At 38.6% G+C, this 20,952-nt stretch overlaps 1 protein-coding gene across 18 annotated transcripts in view; it reads left to right on the top strand.

Moving 5' to 3' along the window:
• Window positions 1-20,952, top strand: part of SLC9C1 (solute carrier family 9 member C1) — a 193,736-nt gene that overhangs the window by 89,938 nt on the left and 82,846 nt on the right. For 9 of the 18 annotated variants that reach the window (XR_014824846.1, XR_014824848.1, XM_084991358.1 and 6 more), the window contains exons 1-5: window positions 8,554-8,645; window positions 8,938-9,063; window positions 13,776-13,979; window positions 15,390-15,490; window positions 18,272-18,400. Coding sequence is in view for 5 of the 18 variants with exons in the window: in XM_084991350.1 (XP_084847476.1) it covers window positions 13,835-13,979; window positions 15,390-15,490; window positions 18,272-18,400 (375 nt within the window). In the remaining 13 variants the exon portion in view is untranslated. Of the gene's footprint in view, window positions 8,646-8,937; window positions 9,064-13,775; window positions 13,980-15,389; window positions 15,491-18,271; window positions 18,401-20,952 lie in introns of those variants that run through there. The other 9 variants (XR_014824847.1, XM_084991347.1, XM_084991354.1 and 6 more) reach the window with 6 other exon arrangements.

Raw genomic sequence — 20,952 nt, forward strand, 5'->3', positions numbered from 1 at the left:
GTCCTGTTATTTTGTACATAATGCATATCGAACTGGTGTATCCACAGTGAGGTCAAGTGAAAAGACCTCTTTTCACAGGGGTATGCTGTTTCTAAAAATCACCCCTCCTGTCCATCTCCTCAACAAAAACTGGAGTGGGAAAAATAAAAAATATGTTTCCTGTAAGATCGTTAAGCATTTTCAAAGTAAATACTATTTAGGAATTAAAATGAAAAAAAGTCATAAATCACTTTCATCTTCCTATAAATTTCTCTTTATATATATATTTTTTTAAACAGAGGAAAAGTACTCCTTGCCTTGTGCTTTTGGTTTCTTTTCTTTCTTCCTTAAATTCAAACACAGCCACCTGCTTATTGACTTTTTATACACATGAACTCATGCCAGCTTCCCCAGAATGTCTTCCTCCTGCTGGAATCCTAGAAAAGCAGTGCTCATTCTTTACCAGTTCACTGCATAATTTAACATGAACAATTCATTTGAGGTGAGGATATTTTTTTCCTCCAGCACTTCCATTATTGCTAGTTTAATGATTAGTTTCTTCTGGGCTATATGTCTTCTTTTACAAGTTGCCAGTAGTGATCTTTACCCAGAATTGCCCAGAAATACACCTAATTAGCCAAACCCACCCGGGGTGGGGAATTGAAACCAAGGACAGGACCTGGGTGGGGCAAACATTGTTCTCAAAGAATAGCAGTTGGACCTAGCTTCTCAGGAGTGAGAGCTTTAACCAGCCTCCAGTTAGTACACACATAGCCCTATATCTCCCACCCCCCACACACACAGTGCCCCCCCCCAAAAAAAAAACCATACCAATATGTACACACACAGAACACATTTTAGGCACTAAGCTATCTCTTTTCTATTTTGTCGTTCATATATCCCTATAAAAATTGCCTCCTCCTCTTATAACTTCTCCCTCTGCTCCTGTCTCAGGAAAACAAAAGCCTCTATTGGCATGGATGGTCGCCATCCCCCACCCCATATACCAATATTCACCTCTTTCCTATGACTCTAAGTATTGGAGGTATTTCTTCCATGAACTCTCTTAAGACAAACCATTCCTCTAAATTTCATCTTCTAAGCCCACATGCTAAGTCCACTCCCCACCTGAGAACTGTTGCCTTTGTTAATGAGAAAGAACATTCAGTTTTCAAAGAGAAATGGAAACCGATACTATGAATATACTACCTCTGGTTTTGGGAGCCATTCCTGAGACAGACAGAGAACTCATTGTGAATAAAATGTATTAGGATCAGATGACCAACAAACTCTGAGTCAGTGAGAAGTACTGCTGCTGTGTTGGGGGACAGGAAGTTCTATTGAGGTAAAAATTTCACCCCTGATTCTTTCATTATGAGCATTGTAATTTTAAAGAATTGCTGGGATCCCAGCAAATTACTCCAGTGGAAATTATGTCTAAAGAATGAAAATATTTAAGAGTGATGTATCACTGAAAATAAGATATTAGTAAAGGGATACAAAATGAGAAAAGGAATGTATATAAATTCTGGATTAGGAAAGTATAGTAACTGAAATGAAAAATTCACTATAAGGGCTCAATAACTGGTTCGAGGAGGCAGAAGTTAGAATCAATGAACTTGGAGATAGATCAATTAATATTATCTAGTCTGAAAACCAGAAAGGCAAAAGACTAAAGAAAAATGAACAGGACCTCAGAGACCTGTGGTACACTGTCTGAGCACCATCATACTCATAATGACAGTCCCAGAAGGAGAGGGCAGACAGAAAGGGGATAGAAAGAATATTTCAAAAATAATGCCTAAAAACTTCAAATTTTATTTTTATTTATTTATTGATTTATTTGTCTTTTTGCCCTTTTCTAGGGCTGCTTCCCATGGCATATGGAGATTCCAAGGCTAGGGGTCTAATCAGAGCTGTAGACACCGGCCTATGCCAGAGCCACAGCCATGAGGGATCCAAGCCGTGTCTGTGACCTACGACACAGCTCAAAGCAACACCAGATCCTTAACCCACTGAACAAGGCCAGGGATCGAACCTGCAACCTCATAGTTTCTAGTTGGATTCATTAACCACTGCGCCATGACAGGAACTCCTCCAAATTTAATTTTTAAAAGTTAGCCTATATATCCAAGAAGATCAGCAAACTCTACTTAGAAAAAATACAAAAAGATCCACACAAAGACATGTCATAATCAAACATAATCAAAGACAATCTTGGAAGTAACAAGAGAGAGAGAAATTCATATATACAAAGGTTTTTCAGTAGCATTAACAGCCATTTTTTTATAAAAAACCACAGAGATTAGAGGCATATTAAAAATGCTAAGATGAGTAGCCAGCATGGAGTACGAAGACCCTGAGCTCACCTCTCCCACAGGCACAGCAAAATTACGGCTATTTACAGAGAAACTTACTGATGCGAAAAAACTGGAAGACTAGCAGAAAATATCTTCCACAACCAAAGATATAAAGAAGGAACCGCAATGATATGGGTTGGAGGAATGGAAATATGGTATAGTCAAGATCCCCACCCCTGGTGTGGGCAACCCACAGAAGGAGGATAATTACAATTTCAGAAGTTCTCCCAAAGGAACAAGGGCTCCAAGATCTAAATTGGGCTCCTCACCCTGTGGTGCTGTACCAGGAAGATGATTCCTCCATAACATTTGGCTTTGAAGGCCAGTAGGACTTGCTTTCAGGAGAGCCAAAGGGCTGTGGGAGATAGAGACTCCACACCTCAATGGCACATATAGACTCTCACATGCTCTAGAAACCAGGGAAGAAGCAGTATTTTGAAAGAAGCCTGGGTCAGACCAATGTACTGATCTTGAAGAGCTTCCTGGAGAGGTAGAATGTAGCTGGGGTTTGTCCCAGGACATAAACACTGGCAGCAGTGATTTTGGGAAGCTCATTCTGCCACATGGACGCTAGTGCTAACAAGTGCCATTTTGGAATCCTGCCTCTAGTTTATTAGTGCCAGGACCCAGACTCATCCATCAGCCTGTAGTCACCAGTACTGGGCCACCTTAAGACAAACAAATGACTGAGTTGAGACACAGCCGCACCTACCAGTAGGCCCCCTGCTCTAATAACCCTGAGCCCACAGCTGCTTCGGGATCTGTCCCTGTCCATCACAGGTCCCTGGATTTGGCCCTAAACAACAGTACACTAGCATTACCCCTGCAACCCAAAGTTCTGCAGTCAGAGACTCTGAGACACAGTTCTACCCACTACTTAGCTTGCAGTAGTCCTAGGACCACCTACCAGGAGGCATCAGTTCCTGGGCCTCAGAAGATCTGCAGCCACCCCCTGACCCCCAGGTTCTGGTCTCACCCATCAGCAGGCAACACCAGCTCAGAACATGACAGATACTGCAGCCAGCCATGTCAGAAACCAGCCCTGCTTACCAGCAGGCCTATTCCAGCTGAGACCTTCAGCATCCTATGGTTAGAGACTTGGGAACCCAACTTCATCTACCCAGCAGCAGCTCCATCCCTGGGGTCCCCTGGCCCCAGCCCAGATCCAAGACAACTTGGACAACTATAATAGTCAGCCACATTAAGAATCAAACCTACCCACTAGCAAGCCAATAGATGGGGGACTGCTAGCACCATCACACCATTCCCAGACTGATCTCTGTGCACCAATAGACCGGCACTACACACGGACCTCCTGGGGCATTGCAGCCAGCAATCTTGTGACCTGATCTTGCCCTCTAGTGGCCTGGAGCCTCCTTGCAAGGAAAGTCTGCAACCAATGAAACCAGGGGCCAGTCATATCCAGCATACCACCTATAGGTCATCCTGCCATAGCAGAAGGACACATATAGCCCAGATAGGGAGTATCTCTAGAGCATATATCTCTGGTGACCAAAGGGAAGTGTGCTGCTGGGTGGCATAGGACATCTCCTACATAAGGCCATTTCTTCAAGGTCAGGATATGTAACCAACCTACCAAATATGTAGATTTTTTAAAAAAGTAAATTAGGCAAAATGAAGCCACAGATGAAATAATCCTCATGATAAAAAACACAAAAAGAAGAATCAAGTGAAGTGAAGACAGGCAACTAACCTAATAAAGAGTCCAAGGTAGTGATCATAAAGATGCTCAAAGAACGTGGAAGAAAAGTAGACGAATACAGTGAGAAGTTTAACAAAGAGTCAGAAGATATAAAGAAGAATCAAACAGAGTTAAATATGATAATGAAATAAAAAATAAACTAGAAGCAGTCAACATTAGATTAGATAATATAGTAGAATGAATCAGTGAGCTGGAGGACAAAATAGTGGAAATCACTGACACTGAAAAGAAAAAAAAAGAGCAAAAAGAAATGATGATAGGTTAGGAGGCCTCTGAAAGAACATCAAGCATACTAGAATTTGCATAAAATGGGTCCCAGAAGGAGAAGAGAGGGAAAAAAAGGGACAGAGGACATATTTGAAGACATAATGGCTGAAAACATCCCTAACCTGGGAAAGGAAGCAGATATAGGTCCAGAAAGGACAGAGAATCCCAAGTAGGACTGACCCAAAGAGAAACACAAAGAAAACACATTGTAAGTTAAATGGCAAAAATAAAGATAAAGAAAGAATATTAAAAGCAACAAAGGAAAAGCAACATGTTACAAACAAGGGAACTCCCATAAGACTGTCAGCAGACTTTTGTTTGTTTGTCTTTTGTCTTTTTAGAGCCATGCTCAAGGCACATGGAGGTTTGCGGGCTAGGGGTTGAATTGGACCTGTAGCTGCTGTCCTACACCACAGCCATGGCAATGCTGGATACTTAATCCCTTGATTAGGGCCAGGGATTGAACCCTCATCCTCATGGATACTAGTAGCCACTAAGCCACAACAGGAACTCCATTTTTTTTTCCAGCAGACTTTTCAGCAGAAACTCTGCAGGCCAGAAGGGAGTGGCATGATATATTTAAAGGGATGAAGGGGGAAAACCTACAAATAAGATACTCTACCTAGCAAGTATTTCATTCAGAGTCAATGGAGAGATCAAAGGTTTTATAGATAAGAAAAGCTTAAGAGTTCAGCATCATGAACCAGCTTGACAATAAATATTTAATGGACTTTTCTAAGCAGTAAAAGAAAGTCACAACTAGAAATATAAAAACTTACAGGCCAATTTCAAAAGTAAAAATCTCATTGGTTAAGGCAAATATACAGTAAAGGCAGTAAATCAATAACATATAAATGTATAAGGAAGGTTAAAAGACAAAGGTAGTAAAATTATCCATATCCACAACAAGTAGTTAAGAGGTACACACACACAAAAACAGATGTAAAATATGTCAAAATCAGCAAGCATGGTGAGGAAAAATGCAGAGTTGTTAAAATGCTTTTGATGAGTTCCCTAGTGGCTCAGCCACTTAAGGATCCAGTGTTGTCACTGCTGTGACATGGGTTTGATCTCTGGCCTGGGACCTTCTGCATGCTGTGGGTGCAGCCCAAAAATAAAAATAAAGTGCATTTGAATTTAAAAGATAAGCAACTTAACCATGTGCACATATATATATTGCTATATATAAACCTCATGATAACTAAAAAACAAAAATTATGGTAGATAAACACATACAAAAAAGAAAGGAATCCAAACCAGACCCTAAAGATGACATCAAAGCATAAGGAATGAGAGCAAAAGAAGACAAAAGAACAACAAAACAACCCCAAAACAATGAACAAAATGACAATAAGTACATGTCTATTAATAATTACTTTAACTATAAATGGACTTAATGCTCCAATTAAAAGACAAGGTGGCTGCATGGATACAAAACCGAAGTATGTATATATGCTGCCACCATGAGACACACTGTACAACTAAAAACACCTATAAGCTGAAGGTGAGGGGTTGGAAAAAGAAATTCCATGCAAACTGAAATGAAAAGAAAACCAGGGTAGCAATAATTACATCGGATAACATAGATATTAAAATAAAGACTGTAACAAGAGACAAAGAAGTACCTTACATAATGATCAAAGGATCGGGCTAAGAATATTAAAAAAATTGTAAATATACATGCATCCAACATGGGAACCCCTAAATACATAAGGCAAAATTTATAGACATGAGAAAATTTTCTACATAATAGTAGTAGGGAACTTTAACACCCCACTTACATCAATGGATAAATCATCCAGACAGAAAATCAATAAGTAAATGCTTGTTTTAAATGACACTTTAGCCAGATTGATTTAATAGAACTCTGTAGAACATTCTGTCTAAAAGCAACAGAATACTCATTATTTTCAACTGTCCGTGGAATATTCTCCAGGATAGATCACATTCTGGGACACAAACTAGTCTCAGTTAATGTAAGAAAATTAAAATCATAACAAGCATCTTTTCTGACCACAATGCCTTAAGACTAGAAATCAAATACAGAAAAAAAAAAAAAAAAAGCACAACCAAAAATATGTGGAGGCTAATATATATGATACTAAACAACCAATGGATCCCTGAAGAAATCAAAAAATATCTGGAGACAAAAATTATCCAAGGAGTTCCCATCATGGCTTAGTGGTAACCAACACACTAGGATCCATGAGGATGAGGGTTTAAGTCGTGGCCCAGTGGTTAACGAATCCGACTAGGAACTATGAGGTTGTGGGTTCAATCCCTGGCCTTGCTCAGCGGGTTAAGGATCCTGTGTTGCCATGAGCTGTGGTGTAGGTTGCAGACGCAGCTCAGATCCCGAGTTGCTGTGGCTCTGGCATAGGCCGGCGGCTACAGCTCCAATTGGACCCCTAGCCTGGGAACCTCCATATGCCGCAGGAATCGACTCTAGAAAAAGACAAAAATAAAATAAAATAAATAAATCCCTTGCCTGGGTTAAGGATCTGGCATTGCTGTTAGCTGTGGTGTAGGTTGCAGATATGGCTCAAATCCTGCATTTCTGTAGCTGTGGCATAGGCCTGCAGCTGTAGCTCCTGTTCAACCCCTAGCCTGGGAACTTCCATATGCCATGGGTGCAGCCCTTAAAAAAAAAAAAAAAAAAAAAAAAATCCGAAATCCATGGGACACAGCAGCAAAAACATTCTAAGAGAGAATTTTATATGATCATTCATAGTTGATACTATAGAAGCAAACCATGACTATTTGTTTTCCACTGAACTCCACCCAAATAAATCAAAGAAAAGAAAAAATAAACCAATATGGTTACCTGTTCCTTGCTGTTATTGTGGTGGAATTAAGTGAGACTTAAGAAAAAGATGAAACAACAAAAATTAAAATAAAATAACTTTAAAATAAATGTCAATATCTTTCTCACAAGTGAACAGATAGTGATTGCTTTATTTACTAATTTAATTCTAGCTCTAATAGAAAGCACCTTGTCTGTGATACTTAATATTTCCATCTAAATGTTATACTCAGAAAAAAGTCTTAACTTTTATTTCATTAAAACAGTATGCAAACTTTATCACTTTTAAAAGTCTTACTTAGTTTCCTTTGACTGGCCATCCCCCAAGTGGATTTACCTTATCAACTTTGTGAAGATAATTTCCTTCAACAAAGTCTATTATATTATGGCCACTACAAGTCCACATCTGAAGGCTCTGAATGCTTCTCTGACAGCCAGGAGGGTCATCTGATCAGTGATTCTTTAGCTTTTACTTCCATCTAATGGGTTCACCTTTCATTTCCCCACTCTCTGACCTCTCTGCTCTGCACATTCCTTTTTGTAGCCATCAAAATGGCTTCAGAGGCTTTGTATGAGTAGAATTATAAAGAAGAATCACATATGCCAAATAAGCACCTATATTTCAAAATCATTACAAATTTTCTCCCCAAATATTTATGATGAGAGTGGGAATACAAAAAATGGCTCAGGAGTTCTCTTGCGGCACAGCAAGTTAAGGATCTGGCATTGTCACTGCAGTGGCACAGGTTGCTTCTGTGGTGCAGCCTTCTACCCCTGGCTGGGGAGATTCTACATGTTGTGGGCCTGGTCAAAAAATTAAAATCGAAGTTCAAAAAATTGTCTCTTGATAATGCTACTAAGTAATTGCAATGAAAATATCCTTTTCTTATTATGTTTAGAAAAAGAAATGAGTCTATCATTACTCCTAAAAATTTCCTCAGATAAAGGAATCAGAAGCTAAAATCTGCCTTCCCTGTTTGTCTTGATTGCATTCTCCTACATGGCTAGAATAGTTTCTCTCTCTCTCACATACATACACACATACACAAAGACCTCCTAGCAACCCACATCCTCATGTTGCAACATCTCTATCATTCTACCTTATCCAGGAAACTCACTCCTACTAGAATTCTGGAAAAACAGTGCCCATTGGATCTTTGCCAGAAATCTACTGTTCCTATGCTTTAAATTGGTGTAACAATACAATTTCTAGAGGTTGCTTTCCAGTCTTGTTTATTTAAAACAAACAAACCAGGGCCTTAAGACTTCAAAGGTTGCCATATATGTGCAAGGGCAGCAAATGCTTGAGAGCGCCTTCTAGGACTGTATTTTGTCAGCCAATCAATTTGGGGGTTGCAAATCCTAAGCCAATAGGTGAAGACCAGGGGCGGGGCTTAGAGCAAGTAACTGTCAGTAAGGTTGCAGTTGGTTGTGGCTATTCTGGGGTGAAAGGTTAATTAGCTTTAGCTTATCACTTACATATTACACAATGCTCCTCCCGAAGCTGTGGATGGTGAGTCCTCCTCTAGCCTCCCCTTCAGAAAGTTGTTCTCCTCTGGTACTTTCTTTCTCAGCCTCTCATTAGAGAGGAACAAGCACTCCTCAGTATTCCAGCTACAGATTCAGCCAGCCATTCCTTCTTGTAGTTTCTACCTTTCCTATGGAGCCAATCAAGAACTTTGTTGATCAACCAGCTTCTCAGTCTGAATTTCTGCCCCTCGGTCCCTGCCGCTCCTCCATTACACTTCCCATATCAACTTCCAACTGCTCACCTGCCCGGTGTTTGTTCCCTTTGCTTTTTGAAGCCCTGAGAGGAAAGCAGGATGGTGCCACGGTGAATTCCCTCAGGTGTACGAAGCTGAGAGGGAGGAAGGGCTCATTCTGAGTGAAGAAGCCTTAGGAGGACAGCTGATTGCCCACCTTCAGAGTCTGTGAGTAAGCCGCTGCTGTGCTGTGTGGTAGGAGAGTTTTCTAAGACAATCCAACCCCAGTTCTTTATCTGTCATAAATCATTAAGCACTTTGCAGCTAGTGAAGATTACTGGGAGCCCACAGCGCCCTTTTCAGGATACTTCTGTCACCTAATTCCAGTAAAATGTAGTGATTAAAAGGAAGAAAAATTTCCCATTTTCGGGGACAGAGTGAATCCACTCCCTCAGAAAGAGAATTTCCCAAAGGTGGCCGTTGTGGACATATCCACATGCCATTTTTGAGATGACACTTTTTAACTACACACAGAAAGAAATTGGAGGCATTAGCTAATTTACTGAAAAATTAATGCAGGAAAACTATGTGGCACTTTCAAGACAAACCAGTATTTTTTTCTTAATGAGACATGGACTCATAAACTTATTCAAAATTGTCAAAAGTCAATGTAATGAGAGGAAAAGTTTTAATTATATTGAAAATCTGTTTAATCTAAACTGCTACTTCTTTACCCATATTTTTAAAGTATCAAACTAGAGTAACATTTGCGTTTATGTGGTAACTTAATATAAGATCACTTCTTGGGAGAAAGATCTGTTAGGAGAATTTAGAGTAGAGGTTGAAGAAACCAAACTGAGTATTTTTCACATATTCACAGCCAGACTGTGAAATTCTGTTGAACTTGATATATATGATCAAGTTCAAGAGATAAAGGATAATTAAATTTGGAGTAATTTTATTCTTTTGTGAAAGGGATTTATTAGGACTGAATGTGTAAACACTTATTAAAGTTTTCAGAGAACCTTCTAGAAATGAGAAAAACATTTGGATCCTCACTTTTAGTTTGGAAAACAATAGTTTCTTAACTGTATTAAATTCTGAGAGCATATAGGAATGTCTAACTATGACTTTTTTGGTCAGTCTGATTTGTTCCAGGATGCTTAGTCCTGGAGTAATAGTGGAAAAATTAATAAGTGAAACTGACTGTATTTTCCTAAACAGTTTGTTACTGAGAGAAATACCACCAGTCTATCACAATGTTCTTCCTGAATGGCACAGATTTCTCCTTGAGGAGTGCTTCTAAATAATGGCTTATCATTAGAATCACTGGGATGCTTTTAAGGTCCACAATACCCAGGCTGCACCCTAGAACAATTAACTTCTGAGGTGCTACCCAGGCATCTATTTTTTAAACTCTCTCAGTGATTCCAATATGTAACCAAGGTTGAGAATCTCTGTCTTAGATGGATAGCTGAGCTTGTTCTGCTCTAGCACTTCTATTACTATCAAGAGGCCCTGGGGAGTTCCCGTCGTGGCACAGTGGTTAACGAATCTGACTAGGAACCATGAGGTTGTGGATTCGATCCCTGCCCTTGCTCAGTGGGTTAAGGATCCAGCCTTGCAGTGAGCTGTGGTACAGGTCGCAAACATAGCTCGGATCCCGTGTTGCTGTGGCTCTGGCGTAGGCCGGCGGCTACAGCTCTGATTAGACCCCTAGCCTGGGAACCTCTCATATGCCGCGGGAGCGGCCCAAGAAATGGCAAAAAGACAAAAAAAAAAAAAAAAAAAAAAAAAAAAAAAAAAAAGCCCTGGTCTACTTCCACTTTTTGACATGTAAAAGTGAGACTAAGGAATATAGAAATCCTTTGAGGAAAAACAAAACATACAAACAAAGCAACCCCTAGACATCAGGGAAGTGGTCTGACATTCAGAGCTAGGTCTCCCTCAGCATTACCACAAGCTGGACTGATGCTCGCAGTGCTTCTGTGTTGGACAATCTCACAGAACATCTACATCAGATGCAGTCACTCTGGGACCATGATAAATTGAGGCAAAAACACGTCACCATGCAAGACACACAGTACCAAATATCCCATCCCTCATCTAAAGTGAGGGTCTGCTGCTTCTGTACTTATCACAGATTTATCCCTGTTCTAGTCTGCTTTCCCTATAGATTTATTGAGATACCTAATCACAGAATTGTTCTTGCTTTCTGACAGCACCTGTGTTGCAGTAAATGCTCACTTCCTTAGACCCTCTCCAAAATTACCCAGCTCCATAATTAGTTTTTTCTAACATCTTTTTTCTAAACCCCTGCCCTTGTCCCTTCCACACACACACACACACACACACACACACACACACACACACACACACAGATGCACACACACACACGGATGCACACAGGCACACAGTTCACCAGGGTGAATGTTCTCCCTCACTGAGACGTATAATAAACCAAACTTGTCAACTACAGATGTGTTTCTGGAATCTTTGCTGGAAGCGCACTGATACCCTCTCAAAAAACCTGATTCAAGAATATTGAAAAAATGCTGTGTTTGAAAAAGAAGTGAGCAATGCTGCCTTTGAATTGGGTGAACTGCAGTGGTTGCTAACCTTAGCTTCATATTAAAATCCCCTGGGGAGACCAGTCTGCCACCTGGACTGATTTAAATAGGAATCCCTGAGGAAAAGACTCAGACACCAGTATAATCATAGCTCCCCAGATAATTCTAAATACAATTATAAACACAGGGAGAGAAATTACACAGACTAGGAAAATATACAGATTAGAAAACTAAGGTCAACAGCAAGTTGCCCATAGTCTTTCACCTTGCAAACAGCAGACCATCAGGCCTTTGCACACAGGCAATCTGACCACAGAGTTGGCACTTTTACCTCAGTGCTAAAACAATACAACATCTGTAAACTGTGTTTGCAATACTCTTTGATGCTGGTGATATGATACCAACTGGTGAAAAGCTTAAAAAATGATTTTATAAGGATGAACCCAACTACGTAAATAAAACATCTAAGAGAACTAGATGACATGACATGCATAATTTTTTTTCTGCTTTTGAAATGTTTGTTTACATATTTATTTCCAAAATGTCATCAATAGGCATGTATTCATTTATTTTTCTTTGAAATTATTTTATAATCAAAAAGGAGCATATAAGAAAGCATATGTATATGAAGTATGAAACTGAAAAAAGACATTGGCTGAATTATGAGAGGAAGTTTAGTAATAACTGATTGCTTAGCAAGGTGGCCAGATGAGATGCTAATAGCAGACACTAGAAAATGTTAAGTAAATATTATGAGAGACAGAACTGGAAGAATTCCCTGCTTGAAGTTTAAGACTGCTATGCAAAACTTTCCTCACCATGGAAAGCAAGTGGGGATTGGCATACAGCAGCTAATTACCTATTTCATCCAACCAAGATGCATCAGAGCCCTGTGGTTCCTCTTCCGAAAAGTAACAATGGGAACAAGTAACAACCCCCCATTTTATTTATTTATTTAGAGCTGTCCCCATGTGGAGGTTCCCGGGCTAGGGGTTAAATCAGAGCTACAGCTGCCGGCTTATACCACAGCCACAGCAACTCTGATCCAAGTCGTGTCTGCAACCTATACCATACCTCACAGCAATGCCGGATCCTTTAACCCACTGAGAGAAGCCAGGGATTGAACTCTCATCCTCGTGGATACTAGTCAAGCTTGTTACCGCTGAGCCACATGGGAATTTCCCCCCTATTTATTTTTTATTTTTTTATTTTTTGTCTTTTCTAGGGCCGCACCTGCAGCATCTGGAGGTTCCCAGGCTAGGGGTCCAGTTGGAGCTGTAGCTGCTGGCCTACTCCATAGCCACAGCAATGTGAGATCCGAGCCTCATCTGCGACCTACACCACAGCTCACGGCAACACTGGATCTTTAACCCACTGAGTGAGGCCAGGGATCAAACCCACAACCTCAGAGGTTCCTAGTTGGATTTGTTAACTACTGTGCCATGACAGGAACTTCCCTCGCCCCCATTTTAAATCATTTGTTTTCAATATTTTTCTTAGGTTCCTGGGCTATAAAATATATATAAAATTTGGAGAAAACCTGACCCATCAGTATCTCAAAGGAGATGAAAGAAGGCTATTATTGAACATAATCATGGTCTATTAATTTCTGTCTTCATGGAACAACAAAAGAGAGCAGAATATTTTTTTCCTGCTACTATCTCCCACTTTGGAATAGTTGCCAGAACATGCTTCCAGAGGTTCAGATAAGCTGAGGGCAAATCGCCCAGTGGTTGTCTCTAGAGCTAAGTAACCTGCACCAGCTTGTGGTTCTGATGACTGGTTAGAGGAAAAAATTCTCTTTTCGGTGGGGGTAGATACTGGATAGTAATAGCTGAGTAGTGCTTGGCATCATAAGGTCACAGGATAACACTGGCTAGTTTCTAGCACTTGGGGTTGTATCTTTTCTATTTCATTTAAATAGAAAACATCATAGAAGAGGGAGGCATCCATAATATGGCAGAGCCTCAAAAATCACTAGAAATAACTAAGGAGAGATATAGGGGTGTTTTTTGTTTTTTGCTTTTTTTTTGTTTTTTGTCTTTTTGCCTTTTCTGGGGCTGCTCCTGCGGCATATGGAGGTTCCCAGGCTAGGAGTCTAATCGGAGCTGTAGCCTCCGGCCTAAGCCAGAGCCACAGCAATGCGGGATCTGAGCCACGTCTGCCACCTACACCACAGGTCACAGCAATGCTGGATCCTTAACCCACTGAGCAAGGCCAGGGATCAAACCCGCAACCTTATGGTTCCTAGTCGGATTCGTTAAACCCTGAGCCACGATGGGAACTCCGAGATATAGGGTTTTTATGGATTTTTTAAGAGAAGCTTTAGAAGTCTATCAAAAGGCAAATTTTACCTTCCTTTAATCTTAGGTGAGTTTGCAGAGAGAGTCATAAGATTTGGATTCAGACAGCCTGCGAGAAACAACAGGATGGATTCCCCTGCTTCTAATGCCACTTTATTTAAAAAAGGACTTACTAGCACATGGCAGGAATTTATCAGGAATATGTTCATGACAAATTCTAAGGAACTCCCTGAAATCATTCTAATATTGTCTTTGATCTGTACAGTCGGAGGTAGGTATAATTCTTTTTAAGTGTATGCTGTGGATATATTTTGTAAATGTCATCATATAGAATTAAGGAAAGTAGCAATAATAGGAAATTAGATTTTTGTTTCTAAATTCATACCTGTATCCCAAGTTTTTCAATCAAATGACTCCAACAGTAATTTGCCCCTGAGAAGAAACATGGCGAATCTGATCCATGTTCTTAACCTTGGTTGAGATCAAAGTATTCATACTTTTTTACTTGCTAGGCCATTGTTAGATGTGCAATGTGAAGAACTGAAGCAATTAAGCAGAAAATCAAGGGTTAGGGGATTTTACTGTTACCTGCAATATCATCAACTATGGTTTCCTCCATATTTTATTTGTGTGTGTGTGTGTGTGTGTGTGTGTGTGTGTGTGTGTGTGTCTTTTTAGGGCCAAACCCGGATACTGGTCAGTTTCATTATTGCTGAGCCGCAGTGGGAACTCCTTCCTTCATACTTTAAAGATAGCTGTCCCACAGCTTTCTTCACTTGGACAAAGAATTTTTAAAGTGATAGGTTTTCTGGATGATTCAATTCCTTTTTATCATTTTGCTGGGGGTCCCTTAGGTTTTGTCCAAATGATAAATTATGCCCAGATTTTATGAGAAGAAAAGAACCCTGTAGATATCAAAAGAAAGCACATTTTTTGCATTCTTTGACCTGATTAGGAATAGTATTACAAAGAATCAGAAAACATTATACTGAGGGAATGCTGTGCTATTGCTCATTGCACTTTGAAAAAAATGATGAACAAAGTTAAACAAAGTTAATTATTCATTATAGGCTTTCTGATGGGTAGTAGGTAATTAGAAATAGGTAGTTTTTCTCATTGTTAAATTATTATTCTAACTCCTCATTGTTATCTTGGGAATCAGCCAGGGTATTTCCTGTAAGTTCAGTTATTATTAATCCTTCATTGAAAGATTGCTAAAGAAATGAATATCTGATTTATAGCATGTACAAAATTGCTATAAATTTTTTTTAGCAACCCAAGAGCCAATGGTTGCTAGCAATATTTACTAAAGAGTCTAAGGAAATGATATACTTCATAAACGAGGTAAAGCATGAATTTAGTGGATTACCAATTATACTGATTCTACATGCTTAAGTGTAAGAGAGGGTTTCAATTACAGGAATATAACAAGTAAGTGGTGGAGCAGTATTCATTGTCCTTAGTATTAATAAATCATATCAGGGAGCTCCCCTGTGGCTCAGCAGGTTAAGGATCCAGTTTTGTCACTGCTGCAGCTTGGGTCAATTCTGTGATGCAGGTTGGATCCCCAGCCTGGGAACTACCACATGCCATAGGTGTGTCCAAAAAGAAAAAAAAAATCATATCAAAGTTCTATAAATGTGGCATTTCATTGCTTTTCAATAAAGACATATTTTTGCAGCATTTTTGAACCTACACTTGAAAGACTTTCCTGTTCCTCTCCCTGTGATATTATTTTTAATTGGATGCAGTTTTGAAATGTTAAGTTTTACATCTGACCGGGTATGTATACTAAATATGTTTTTATATATCTGAGTGTATCTAAGATTCATACAAATACAAAGATGGCTTAAGAAAATTTATAAACATATCTCATGCTCTGCCAGTTGATAGATGCTTGCGATGTGGCTAACATCAGATTAGCTGTGTAGAAAAAAGGAACCAGACACGAAAGAGCTGAAATCCAGCTAACTGTAGTCAAAATGGAGCCTAGGTCTGAAATGCAGTACTCCTGATTCAATATGAGTACAGCTCCTGGGAGTGTGAATAGCTGGGTATTTAAGCAAAGTTCAAAACCTTAGACAAGAAATTAGTAACAGGATAGAAGCCCAGAGAGACTTTGAGCTTCTGATACAGTACTCTAATAGTAAGACAGTTCTGACATTGAACCAGTCTATTGCCTTAGCAATGTTTCATGGGGTTCTCATAAGAATAGAGGCCACTCTAAGTGTCCCTGGCTTAAAATATATCAAGAAACCACATTGAACCTCTTACATAGAGTTAGAATTGAGGAACAAAGCAAACTGTATAGTCAAGGCAACTACACTGTTAGCATGGGAAGAGCAGGAGGCAGGTGGAGGACAGAGAATATGCTTACCACAAGTCATATAGAATGCGTTACTAACAGAGTAAATAGTCTTCTAGCCAGGGATTGGTGGCAAAATTTTTTCTGTAATAAGCCATATAATGAATGTTTTAGATTATACAGGCCATATGATCCCTGTCACAACTACTCAGCTCTGCCATTGTAGTTTAAAATTAGCCATAGACAATACATAAGCAAATTGGCATGGCTGTATTCCAATAATACTGTATTTACAAAATCAGGCATGAGTTAGATTTCACACAGGAGCAGTAGTTTGTCAATACCTGCCTAGTTTTTATCAGTATTTAAATGGAAATGTGTATGGAAATGATTGACTTTCCCAAAGAAATTTAACCAGTGATGTTAAAAAACATAATGGAAACCACATATCTGTACAAAAACCAGATGCAGAGTACAGCCTCATTTGTCATGAACAGGTTTTATAGCCATATGATTTTTGACATAAATGTGATTTTAAGTACTTAGAAATCTTAGTATTTAACAACAACTCTTTAAAGGAAGAGCCCATATGTCACAAACAGTGAAAAGCCTAAGATTTTATTCAACTTTCAGTCTAATATGTTAGCTTGCCACATTTTCATGGTCCTGGCAAAAGACATGGGACTTTATAACTCACAGCAACAGCAGAAGCCAGAGTATCTGCATTTTCTTTCTTCCTTTCTCTCTTTCTTTTCCTTGCTTCCTTCCTTCCTCCCTCCCTCCCTCCCTCCCTCTCCTTCCTTCCTTCCTTCCTTCCTTCCTTTCTTTTTCTTTCTTTCTTTCTTTCTTTCTTTCTTTCTTTCTTTCTTTCTTTCTTTCTTTCTTTCTTTCTTTCTTTCTTTCTTTCTTTCTCTCTCTTTATTTCTCTCTCTCTTTCTTTCTCCTTCCTTCCTTCCTTCCTTCCTTCCTTCCTTTCTTTCTTTCTTTCTTTCTTTCTTTCTTTCTTTCTTTCTTTCTTTCTTTCTCTCTCTTTATTTCTCTCTCTCTTTCTTTCTCCTTCCTTCCTTCCTTCCTTCCTTCCTTCCTTCCTTCCTTCCTTCCTTCCTTCCTTCCTTTCTTTCTTTCTTTCTTTCTTTCTTTCTTTCTTTCTTTCTTTCTTTCTTTCTTCCTTCCTTCCTTCCTTCCTTCCTTCCTTCCTTTCTTTCTTTCTTTCTTTCTTTCTTTCTTTCTTTCTTTCTTTCTTTCTTTCTTTCTTTCTTTCTTTCTTTCTTTCTTTCTTTCTTTCCTTCCACACCCCCAGCATATGGAAGTTCCCAGGCCAGGAACTGAATCCAAGCTACAGCTGTGACCTACATCACAGTTGTAGCAAAGACAGATAGAACCCACTGCACTGGGCCAGGGAGTGAACCCGCACCTCCACAGCAACCAAGCCACTGCAGTCACATTCTTAACCCACTGTGCTACAGCAGGAACTCCTCTGCATTTTCTTGTCCCTGTTCCATAAGCTCCACAGGGAGAAGCAAAGAGGACAAGATGAAACCTGCATACACAATAGGTTACATTACAGGAGAAGAAATCTGAGCTTAGAGAGCTTGAATATTTTATAGTTTTGGCATCTAGTAAAATAGCTCAGGAATTGTGAATCAAATACTGTTATCTAGGAACTTCAGAGAGGCACTAAAGCAGAGGATATATGAGGGAGGGGTCTGTCCCAAGAAGGCCACCTAGGGTCCTGGTTGGTTACAGATGTCCATAATAGGTTTTACAAATATCAATAAAATACTTTATGGTAAGCCCCATTAACTATGTCATGAACTGCATTAACATACTAGTCTCTATCCTTACTATTTTTCCATACACGTCTATATAAGCCATGGCTAATTATGCAGTTTCTGGAATTTGATCCTATTATTTACTCCTTTGTGGATTTTGTGTATCATGGTCCATCTACCTGAAATCTCTTTCTTTCTCTTATATGTCTGAAAATTTCCTACATATCCTTTAGTACTTATGTCAATGTGCCCCCTATATCTGTTCTTTAAAAAAAATAAAATAGGCATAAAGATTTCCTTTAACCTTTGCTCCAGTTAGCAATGATCTGGTGGAAAATTTGAAAGTCCAACATAGTTAAAACTTTAGCACTTATTATATTGTCATGTATCTTTTTATATTTTGCTAGAGATAGGAGTGTCTGACATATATTCCATGCTAATAGACCAATGAATAAATGAGAAAATAACAAGTTTTTATGTTATTAGGTCCAACAATATGTAGAGGCCATACAATGGATAGAACCACATTTATTTTTTGATCTATTTACACCAGTAATTATCTTCAATGTTGCATTTGACATGGATGTTTACCTGCTCCACAAGTTATTTTGGCAGGTAAGAAGTATTATTTTCAAAAATATTTTTCACTCATGAACTACTATGTGTTACCTATGTTCAGTTTTTTTTTTTACATTTTAAGAAAGCAACATATTGAGATATAATTTGCATGCAGTAGTTACGCATACATTTTGAGCATATAGTTTGATGAATATATCTGTTATATATACCTGTGTAACCACTATCCAAATATGTATACCTGCATAACCACTACCCAAACAAGATATAGAAATTGCTATAACCCTAGAAAATTTCTTCGAACTTCTTTTTTTTTTTTGCCTTTTCTAGGGCCGCACCTGCAGCATATGGAGGTTCTCAGGCTAGGGGTGTAATCGGAGCTGTAGCCACCAGCCTATGCCAGAGCCACAGCAACATGGGATCCAAGCCACATCTGTGACCTATACCACAGGTCACGACAACGCTGGATCCTTAACCCACTGAGCAAGGCCAGGGTTCGAACCCATAACCTCATGGTGCCTAGTCAGATTCATTAATCACTGAGCCATGATGGGAACTCCTCTTCGAACTTCTTTGGAGTCACTCCTTCACCAGTGCCTCAGAAAGACAACACCTGATCCATTTTTTTTTTCTTTATGATTCAATTTCATCTGATATACTTCAGAAATTCAGCCCAAATATTGACATGATTTTTAGCACAGATAGTCATTTGCAAAGTTATCAGGTACGTGTAAAAAGACTTTCTCATTACTTGTCGTTTCCATATGGCATATGTCATTTAAATATTAATTAGTACTCAGGAAAAGTAGGAGGTCATTTCTATAGTCTAATTATTAAAGTCTCAAATAAATGCCAGGTGAAAAAATTTGCAGACTAGTACAGACATTATTTTCAAAAGTCATTCCTAAGCAAGATAAATTGTATTCAATTAAATCGATTTTAAAAATCCATTAGGTATTGTTTTTAGCAGGTTTGTCAATATTTACATAACACTTTCATTGTCTGCCATGTATGACTTAGAGTCACAATCAAAAAGATTAAGTCTCTGCTTTGGTACCATTGTAGTTTCTTCTTCCCAAAAGTTTTTGCTTTTTATGAAGTCATTCATCAGTTTTTCTTTTAGAATTTATGTTGTTATGTCCTATTAGAAAATTGTTTGCTTAAACCAAGGTTACTAAGATTTTCTCCTGTGTTTTTTTGCTAGAAGTTTAGTTGTTTTAGATTTTAGTTTAGATTTATGATCCAATTTGATTTCACTTTTTTATATGATATGAGTGTTCAGATTCATTTTACTTTTTCATATGGACATTCAATTTTTACAGGATCATTTTTCTTCTCCCAGTTTTATCAAGAAATAGTCAACACAGAGCACTATATAAGTTTAAGGTGTGTAGTATAATGATTTGACTTGTGTACATCGTGAAATGATTATCATAAGTTTAGTGAACATCTATCATCTCATACAGATACCACATTAAAGAAATAGAAAAAAAATATTTTTTCTTGTAATGAAATTCTTAAGATTTACTCTTTTAACAATTTTCATATGTAACATACAGCAATGTCACTTATATTTATCATGTTGTGCATTACATTCCTACTACTTATTCATCTTGAAATTAGAAGTTTGTACCTTTGGACTGATTTCATCCAATTCTCCCTCTTGTAGGCACCCCCCCCCCCCGCGCGCCCCGCCTCTGGTAATCACAAATCTGATCTCCTTTCCTATGAGTTTGTTTGCTTGCATGTTCACTTTTGAAATATAATTGATCTATACCACTACATCAGTTCTTTTTATACAACATAGAGATTCAATATTTTTACACTTTTCAAAATGATCATGATAAGTCTAATTACAATATGTCTCTGTATAAAATATATTGCATAGTCATTGACTATATTCCCCACACTGTACATTCATACCACTGGCCTTCAAAGCCAAGTGTTCTGGATGAATCATCTTCATGCAGTGAACCTCTGCAATTGTAACAGTCCTCCTAACTGTGGCTCACTTGCTGTGGGTACGGGTATGACTCTACCCTATCTCTGCCCCTTCTATCCATCTCAGGGTTTGTTCTTTTCATTTTTATTTTTTTGTAGTCTAGTTGATTTAAAATATTATGTTACTTTCAGGTGTACAATGTAGTGATTCATTATTTTTCGAGATTGTACTCCATTATGTTATTATAAGATAATGGCTTTAAGCCCCTGTGCTATCTATACAATACGTCTTATTTATTTTATACACACTATTTTGAGTCTGTTAATACCATACACCTAATTTGTCCCTCCCCTCTTCCCTTTCCCTTTTGATAACCACTAATTTGTCTTCTATATCTTTGATTCTGTTTCTGCATGTACATTCCTTTGTATTATTTTTTTAAGTTCCACACATAAGTGATATTGTACATTATTTGTCTTTTCTGACCTATTTCACTATTCATAATTTTCTCTAGGTCCATCCACATTGCTGCAAATGGCAGAATTTCTTTTTTTGTTTTTTGTTTTTTGGTGGCTTGAGTAGTATTATTTTGAATATATATGCCACATCTTTATCAGTTCATCTGTTGATGGGCACTAGGGTTGTCATG

The sequence above is a fragment of the Sus scrofa genome, chromosome 13, assembly GCF_054392235.1.
Source record: "Sus scrofa isolate SSC_HxYL_T2T_F1_AM1 chromosome 13, Sscrofa_HxYL_maternal_Yorkshire_Landrace_v2.0, whole genome shotgun sequence".
NCBI lineage: Eukaryota > Metazoa > Chordata > Mammalia > Artiodactyla > Suidae > Sus > Sus scrofa.